The sequence below is a fragment of the Malania oleifera genome, chromosome 13, assembly GCF_029873635.1.
Source record: "Malania oleifera isolate guangnan ecotype guangnan chromosome 13, ASM2987363v1, whole genome shotgun sequence".
Classification (NCBI taxonomy): domain Eukaryota; kingdom Viridiplantae; phylum Streptophyta; class Magnoliopsida; order Santalales; family Ximeniaceae; genus Malania; species Malania oleifera.
The window spans coordinates 85,801,655-85,811,015 of NC_080429.1; the positions used below are offsets into that span (position 1 = coordinate 85,801,655).

General features: G+C 37.6%; 1 protein-coding gene across 1 annotated transcript in view; it reads right to left on the reverse strand.

Annotated features, from left to right (window-relative positions):
* The window catches only part of LOC131146254 (protein LEO1 homolog), a 63,600-nt gene extending 54,511 nt beyond the window's left edge, over positions 1 to 9,089 (reverse strand). The window contains exon 1 of the mRNA XM_058095726.1: positions 8,851 to 9,089. Coding sequence (XP_057951709.1) covers positions 8,851 to 8,964 — 114 coding nt within the window. The 5' untranslated portion in view covers positions 8,965 to 9,089. The remainder of the gene's footprint in view (positions 1 to 8,850) is intronic.
* Between the last annotated feature and the right edge of the window lie 272 nt (positions 9,090 to 9,361).

A 9,361-nucleotide genomic window follows, 5' to 3' on the forward strand; every position in this document is an offset into this window, starting at 1 on the left:
GCACTTGCTTTCGGGTAGATGTCATTCAGCAAGGTGTAGAAAAAGTCTTTCAAAAAGATGTACAAGTTGATCACCTAGAACAATCCTTGCAGCAGAATACAACACAGCAGCGTGTGGGGAGGCTAGAACCTATGGTAGCAAGGACGAATTCTGTAATCTCTAAAGGAAAGATGCAACAACCTATATCTCTAGATTTGAAACAATTCCCTGAGCATCTTCGCTATGCATTCTCGGGTGATGCGTATGAAAATGCACAAATCTACAAAGAGCAGACGAAGAAGTGGAATGAAAAACAGATTCTTAGGTGTGAGTTTGCTCCAGGACAACAGGTTCTACTCTTCAACTCACGATTAAAACTCTTCCCAGGGAATATATTCAGAGTTAATGGTCAGAGATTAAAGCATTATTATGGAGAACAAATGGAGAGGAACTGTGCATTTATTCCTCTTGGTGATCGTGGTTGATGAAGATTGAAACGTCTAGCTGGAGACGTTAAAACAAGCGCTTATGGGAGGCAACCCAAAGAGTTTTTCTTTTGTTTATTTCCTTTATCTTTATCATTTATTTATTTATCTATGCACTTTTGAATAATTTAGATTTTCGATGCAGGTTTATTTGGCATAAGTACAGAGCTGAAAATTAAACTCCTCGACGGATTCACCAATAAGTCAGGGAAGTTTCTTTCTTTTCTTCAATCTTTCTCATTTTTGAATAAAATTGAAAAAAAAAAATGTGTGAATATGGATGATTAGGCCATGCGTGACACTACTTATGCCCTTTATATACTTGCATATAACCTAGGAGTACACATTGGGTCATTTATGTGTAGTTTCTATTTATATGGCTAAACTAGGAATCATAACTCATTGAAAGTTGATTGGTAGTGCAATTGTGTTAATCTGGCTATATAAACTCTTGTTTCTACATGGTATATCTCTTGAGGCTAAAAAAAAAAAAAATACACGTTCACGTGACTTGTAACACTTAGGGTTCCTTGTGAACACTGAGAGAGCGCCCGTGGAGACTTTGACACCTTGTGAGGTACTGTTGAGCCATTTATCGCTCTTTTGAGTTTTGACGTCAACTCAGAGTTCATGAAACAAAACTTTCCCTATTTTTTTCTGGATACTCTTTGTACACTAGTCTTGGTTTTTGAATTGCTAGCCTAGAGGTGACATCTAGTGGGGAGATAAAAACTTAGGTCTTGTAGCCTACTCAAGATGTGAAGGCCGAACCAACCCTAGAAATAGACTTATTTCATGGACTCTTGTTCAAGCTTAATGCACATGGGTGGTATGAAAACAATAAAAGAAGTGTTATGATTGTCCTAATTGACCATGAAAAGAAAGAAATTGAAAAATGAGCAGAAGAAAGAAAAAGAGAAATAGAAATACCCTACAAGAGGTGAAAGATTAATACCTGCTCCACACAACTACAACAAAAGTCAAGGACAAGACGCATGTTATCCACATATGAAGACTCTTCACCCGCCTAATGCCTCAGATGTATTCACGCCTAGTTTGTGAATAAGTTGATCTAGGGTGGTTTCGGTTGGACATAGCGAGTAGGTGAGAAGATGCTAGGGTGAAGGACCCGACAACTCCTAAACAGGCTTGATCCTTTTTAGACTAGTCCACTCCATACATTGAGCGTTTGTTCCTTGCAGTATGTGGGATGTTTAATCATGACACTCCTCCTCACATACGATGAGTGAACCCATCCTTTTTGAGTGTTTTTGAAAGTATACCAGTTAGGCCGAGTCAAAGCGACAGTTCTTTAGGTGTCCACAGATATCCTGGGTGTAACGAGTCACACACATTACACGTGCTTCAAGATTTCGCCTATTTATACTTGAATTTATATGGCTACATTAACTCTGAATTGTGCTCGCTGGTTAATTTTACGTGAGTTTACTGTTCTTAATGGCTATATAATGATGAGATTTGCATGAATGACTTACTTCGGAGTTGCGTGAATTGGGTATGAATGAGTTTGTGTGTAATTTGGTGATATTCCTGTATGTGAAAGGGTATGGTTGTGTTGCCTGTGTATTCATTCATTGAAATTAGTATGACAACACCCTAAATTGCATTCACGTTATTTGCTAGGGACTAGCAAAACTTTAGTTGGGGGGTGTGATTACGCGCTTAAATTGTGTAATTAGGTGCTTTAATTCATGCATTGCAAATGATATTTTGTATTTAAATGCCTAATTACTCTCAATATTCTAACATTGTGTTCTATTTATAAAATTTGGGTTTTTTTGAGTAATGTATGAAATTTTGGTGTTTTTTATTGCAGAGCAACTGTTGGAAGCTAAAAAAAACCGACAGTACTTTGCAATATGTGCGTAACTCTCTCATCCAACCTCTGATTCAAATGATTCAAGATGCCGTAGAAAGATAAGAAAACAATCTACAATTTTCGTGTTTTGTGTTTTGCAAAATACTAGCAGCATCAAGGCAGAAATCAGACGTGAAGTTAGCATACGCCGTTTTATGGATTTTTTCGACAATTCTTCGTAATCTTGGTGTAACTTTCTCATACGAGCTCCGATTGAGATGATTCAAAATTCTGAGAAAAGCTGAAAAAGAGCTCTACATCTTTTATGTTTTAAGCTTTGAGAGTTACGAACTGTAAGAGGGTCGAAAGTGGGCTTGAAAGAGGAGGGCAGTTCATGTACCTTTGAAAAAAAAAAAGAAAATCAAAAAATCAAAAAATGAGATGTGACCCAGCCATGCAGCCGGATCATCTCATAAGGGCAGTGTGCGCTGGGTACATCCAAAGGAAAGACAAAAGAATGGAAAGAAAAAAAGAAAGGAAAGAAAAGCAAAGAAAGAAAGGACAAAAGGAAAGGATGGAAAAGTCAACAAGGGAGGGTTTACTTGTGGGGGGAGTGCCGTGTGCAAGAGGAGATTTGGAGAGAGCAGCGTGCGCTAGGGGCTGGAGGAAGAGAGGCCGCACCATAGGAAGAAAAAAAAGGATTTTTCTTGGGGAGAAAGAGAAGGGAGGCAAAACCACAGAGTTTCTTGGAAAAATTATTTTCTTTTTTGGAGCTTTCTTGTGGATTTCTTTTGGGGGTGCTGTGAAGATACATACACAGCTAGCAAAGGAGAGTTGGAAGCACGCAAACATACTATCTTTTCATAATCGAAAGGCAGAGAACAACGGCGGTGTTCGGGGTGTTCGTGACGCGCGACGGCGATGCGGCGAGTGTTGATCTTTTCCATACGCTCCAAATTGAAGAAAATATGATAAAATCTGTTATGTTGGATTTAATTTTCGGAATGAACTAAATTTTTGAATTCTAGGAAAACGATGTAGCCAGTTTCGAACTATGCTTGCTCTTTGATGCTAATCTGAAATAGTTTTCATTAATGTTTGTTTGAGTTATTCTGTGCCTAATGCTTTTAATTAACTGACCATTAATTAAATGATTTTAGTCTTGTGATTTGCTACCGAAAGGGGGGATTATAGGATAGATCTTGGATAATTCAGCGTAGGTAAATATAGAGATCGAAAGACTTATATGAACCGACGTAGCATTAAAAATCGAGGGTCTTACTGCGTTCTTGCGTTATTAATTTGCATACTCTTATGTTAAATAATAAACAAAAATAGGTTCCGATTGACTATCGAAAGAGGCTTTTGGAAAAATTGGCTATTTGCTAACAAACAGAGAAAACGAAGTTAAATTAGCTAAATGAGTAAAGCATAGTGAGGAACTAGGTGAAATCGGTTTCCTAGAAGTTTTCACCATCATCAATTTGACACGCGGTATCCAGTTTTAAATTCTCCTGAATAGTTTAGTTAAAGTAGCTTTGTTTAAATTTCGCAGTCTAAAATTATTAATTTTTCTAAATAAAATCAAGGTTAGTAAAATTTCGGTACTTGATAAAATTAAGACATCAATCCCTAAGGACGATACTCTACACATCATTATATTATAAAACTACGATACTGTGCACTTGCAGTTTGCACCGGTCACAGATTCTAGGTACAAATTCTACCTTGAAATGCTCAGTTTCTATGCAAATTCTTGATGGCCAAGAGCGTTTGCCATCTTCATTAGAAAGAAGCAATAGTACTGAAAGGGTTAAAGAGAAAGAGGTGATAAAGGAAAGTCATGTTTCAAACTATTTGGGAGTTTTGTTCGATGATTATGTTCTGGAGCAAAAGGATGCTGCAATAGAGGTTTACAAAGGTGATGGTGTTTTGGGTAAGATATCTGATGCCTCAGAGCTTAAGGCAAAGGGATGTAAGGGTCCCAAGGTTTATACTCATCGAAAGATTGTGCAGATGGGTGTGGATATGAAAAAATTGTCCGAAGGGAGAAAAAGAAAGCACTTTGGTGAGGTAGTGCCAAAGATTTTAAAGAGGAATTAAGAAGGAGAGTTGGTTATTATGGAAGACATAAATGATAAGAAAAAGATGGGCAATTCTTGTAATGGGGTTAGCAAAGTAAAGGAGGCAATGAAATTGGGGGGGGGGGGGGGGGAGGGGAATTTAAGATAATGAAAGTGATGGTCTTAGCGAGTTTGATCGTGGTGGAAGTTTACTGTCATATGAAATTAGGGAACATGGATATGTTTCTGACTCCAATGACATTTTAAGGGACTTATCATATGTACACCCATCCCCTTCGGAAGGGTTGGAGGGGGTCTCTATATTTGAAAATGCCAATTTGGGCAATGAACTGCAGCACAAGGACAGTATTTTACCAACACCAGTAGAGGAGATTTCTAGGAAGGATTTTAAAATTCAAGAATTCATGGATGAATTGGATTTAAAGTTTTGGGCTCTTGGGGGAAATGAAGTGCATTTTGATGGGTGTTAAAAAAAAAGCTAGAAAGGATCAAAAGGAGTTAACTAACTTGACGAGTTCAATGAATTATGAAGGAAAAGGATTGAAGAGGGCATGCCTTATTTAATTGTTAATTTTCTTTTTTATTTTTATTTTTTTCATCACATTATTTTATTTTATATTTTGGGGTGGACTTCTTGCCCTCATTCGTTGTAATTTCTCTTTCTCAATCTAATATACCTTTTTTATTACCAAAAAATAACAATAACAAACAAATTGGTCAAGGTCAAGCAACCTCTAATCACCTCCCTCCACACTACCCCAAAGCCTTTACTAACCATCACTTAATCCCAAAAAAAAAAATAACCATACCATAAACTTCCTTGAATCCGGCTTAAAGATTAACGCCCTTCTACCCCTCTTCATATCCTCGACCACCTGATTAGCCACCCAACACAACATCTTAAATTTGTTAGTCTTTAATAAAAGCTTATTACGCCATGGTTGCCATATCCACCCAACATCTCTCTCAATCTCTTAGATAAGACCTTAGAAAGAATCTTACAAAGGCTAGTAACAAACAAGTAGGCCTAATATCCCTCACCCTCTTTGGACTCTCTTCCTTTGGGATTAGGGCTAAAAAGGTTAACTTCACATTATTTCCCCATCATCTCTTTGACATTCCTAGGAACCTCTTATTCCATTATTTCAGCTTAACCTTAACAAACTTCAATTTCTTCATCAATTCAAAGCCCCATTCCTAAACTTGACAGTTGACACACCCCACCAACCCTTCAACACTCCCAGAATAAGGTGCATCAAGCACATGTTCTCAAATCTAAAAGGGTTAGGATTCCACTGCATAGAGTTAGAAAATAAAAGCACAAGGTCATGATTGATGCAAGTCTAACAAGGGTCTCTTACATAACATAAGGAAAAACATCTTCCCACACCCATTGGCTTATGAGTTTATCAACATTAGAAGATTGACCAACTCCACCATCGAGGTAAAGCAACCATTACTCAAAGAAACATCCATAAGCCCACAGTCCCCAATAAAGAAGTCAAACCTCCTCATAGTTCTTGAGACCCTCAACCCCCCAATCTATCAATAAAGTTATGGATTAAAATTGAAATTGCCCCACCATCCAATGCAAAACGCAAAGACGAAAAATAACTCATGAAAAAGAATTCAGCAAGGAAGGCATTTTTGTCCATAAACCGACTTAAACCACCACTCCACTAAAAACTAGGGACAAAATTTACAGAAAATTTGAAAACCACAACAAAACTAGACCAAATTAAGCTTCGGTTCAATTTACTATTTTGGTTTTGGTTTTGGTTTTTGTTTTTTTGGTAAAATAAATTTTTTTTATTTTAGTTACAGTTTTTCTATAAAATCAAACTAGAAAACCGAAATACATATTTATCAATTAAAAATAAAGCTTATTATAAATTTACTTTCAAATGGTATTTAGAGAATGTTTTACTGTACTTGCTATATGAATTGATTTTTGTGGGCAAATTGGTCAAACAGAAGGCATCTAAATATACAATTCCATTGCGGTGGTGAGCAGTTAAACGTGTGGCGCAGTGGGGCCCATCTTAGCTACAGCCCTATCTACCACCCATTTGCAAGACATTTCATGGGCTCGGGCTATATGTTATGAAATATTATACTTTATACAAAAGACTACAGCCTTTTAAGACTAGGGTTGGAGCCTTTTAAAAACTAAACCGAACTGGTTAACCAACCTAGCCAAAAATTTGAAAAACCAGTGGTTTTGGTTTAGTGTTGGTTTCCTTATTAATGAACCAATATGTTCAGTTTGGTTCTTGGTTTTGCCTGAAACCAAACACCAATATACCCCTACCTTAAACCCCCTAGGCTCCAACAAAGTTGACAACTGAAAAGAACCCACTAGACAGAAGCTACCCTTGTCTCCCACATGACAATTTTTCCCCCATACGAGAAGAAGGGAAAATCACCCAATCTCTACTCCTAGAGTCCCAAATGCCCCTGAATAGAATAAGTATTTGCTTCTCCTAACTTAGTCTAAAACAAGATATTAGGATTAACTTACTAACCAACTCCTTCACCACTCTCCTTTTGCCACCTCCCCCTAACCCTGGACATCCCAATAAAGAAACTTCATTCGACACTACCAAAAACTCCAAGGACCTACCTCCTTTGTCATTATTAGCTGAGGACACTAACCTATCCAACTTCGAAAAACCTCTTGGACCTACCTCCCCTTTGTCATAATTAACTAACAACACTAACCTATGCAACTCCCTACCCAATTTCTTTGCCTTTTTCCTTTCCCCGAGTTCCTCTGCCCCCGACCTGACTCTTTCTTCATTAGGATTCACCAAGCTTAGACCCAACTCATTTAGAAGATCTTGAGCAACCTGGTTATCCCCCTCATCATCCAAAAGAGTCCACGGCTTTTAGAGATCCCTCATTTGCTAACTCCCTATAGCATGAATATGATTCAATGCTTATATGAGACAACATTGAAGTCTCCAAGAATACCTTCAGAAAAAGCATCATTTACGGCCTCTAGTTGGTCGCTTCCAATATCCCTTGTCCCCAAATGTTGAATGGCATTAGGGATAGTGGAATTGTCAGAAGATAGCTGAATTGCGGAATTAATCCCAAAGGGAGGTTAAAAATCTTTTATAAGTATGCCTCTCTCATTAGGATTGCCACAATGTTTGTTTGATCTCCACTACAAAATCCTCAGCCATTTTCTTGAGATCTTGGCCAAAATCAGCCTCTAAAGCAACTCCTTCTGGTCGCAATTATTGAACAAGATCTACACCATCCGGGCAACAGAGCCTCTCTTTTTGGTATATAAGTCTCAATTTGCCAACAAATCCACACACGTATTTCCCCTCATATGGCATGCTGTCTCTTGCATTCCTGCATTTCCAGCTTGCATTAGTCAAAGTTAACTTGGGGCACTAATACAACTACAGAACAGCAAAGGATGTGACAAGGCTTATTTAAGCTCCCACATGCAGGTTACCAGGAGATCATATTTAGTTCCTCCTATCACCTAATACTCTTCACAACCAATGTTCAAATTCACAACTGCTGAATTGAGATGGATGTAACAAAGGCTTTCTTTGGCTGCTGATGCAGGAAGCAGGCTCTTGTATGGTAATATTTAGTTCCTCCCATCACCCAATACCCTAATCATAACCAATGTTTGGATGCAAAAGGAGAATGGTCCAGTCATCCTCTCCACACCACCACCTCCTCCCCCACCCCCAGCACACCAGGAAAAAAATAATAAAATGAAGTGAAGTTTGAGTCAGGTATAGTCTAGATAGCATGACACATTATCAATGTTGTTCTCTCCAAACCCATTTTCAAATAGAATCAGTATTATGTTGGGCAAGACAGTTTCCATGTATGCCCATACATGAACCAGTAAGGTGACATCATTCCAGTAAATAAATTTCCTTCTCATTCTTGACACTGAAGAATTCCCCAGGCCATTGCAGGAAAGAAAGTAATCTTAAATCTACCCAAGGTTTAAACATGGATATTTAATTGTTTTGGGCCCTTTTTATTTAAGATACACAATTATTCAAGCACATATTCATATAAATGAAATGTGGGTAATTAAGAATCAATTAAAATAGATTCCTAGTTTTCCCATTGTCTGTGACCCGGGAGAAAAAAACAACAACAGTTTGGCAGACTTGATGCGTCCATATTCCGGGAGCTATGACAACCTTTCACATATGAGTTGAATTTTTATTTTCTTCTATTTTCCTTAATTTTCTTGGCCACTAAATGTACCATAATCAAAAGCAAACTCGGTCATCAGTCCACCTCTAAACGAAAATCTGACAATACTGTTGCGTATAATATTTGCCAAACCCTATAATTCAACATCCAAACGGTAAACAGACATTGAGCAACGCCAGTGCTTTTTCTCATCAATATGCTGTAACCTAGTCTCGGTTTTCACATGAACAACAAATAATAAGTCATCCACGTTAAGAAGATTCGACGTAATTGGTGATCTTACAGAGACATAGCCCGGTTGTCGGTTCGATTCGTGCTCAGAATCAATCTCCTCTTCATCTTCCGACTGATCACCAAACAGGTTCTGCATCATCTGGTGCCTCTTCTCTTCTCCCATCCCTCTCTCTCTCCCTGCGCGCTCGCGGAGGGTCAGTATATCCACAGCCTCGATCGGGCACTCTCACGGCAGCTTTAGTCTTTGTGGGAGTTTATTATACCCGGTTCAGTCCGTACAATGCATCGGGTGTAGCAGAAAATATTGGTATTGTCAATTATGAAAATAAAAAATAAAAATAAAAACGAAAAATTAAAAATGAGAACGGGCAACTTGTCTATTGGGCATTCCTTTGTTGGTTTCATTTTTAACATTCCAAAATGTTTTTATAATTACTTATAAAAATTATAACAAATTTTCTATAACTATTTAATTAAATAATTTAAAAATATTTCTATAATTATTCATACATATTTCAAAAAATATTTATAAATATTTATAACTTTTTAAAAATAATATT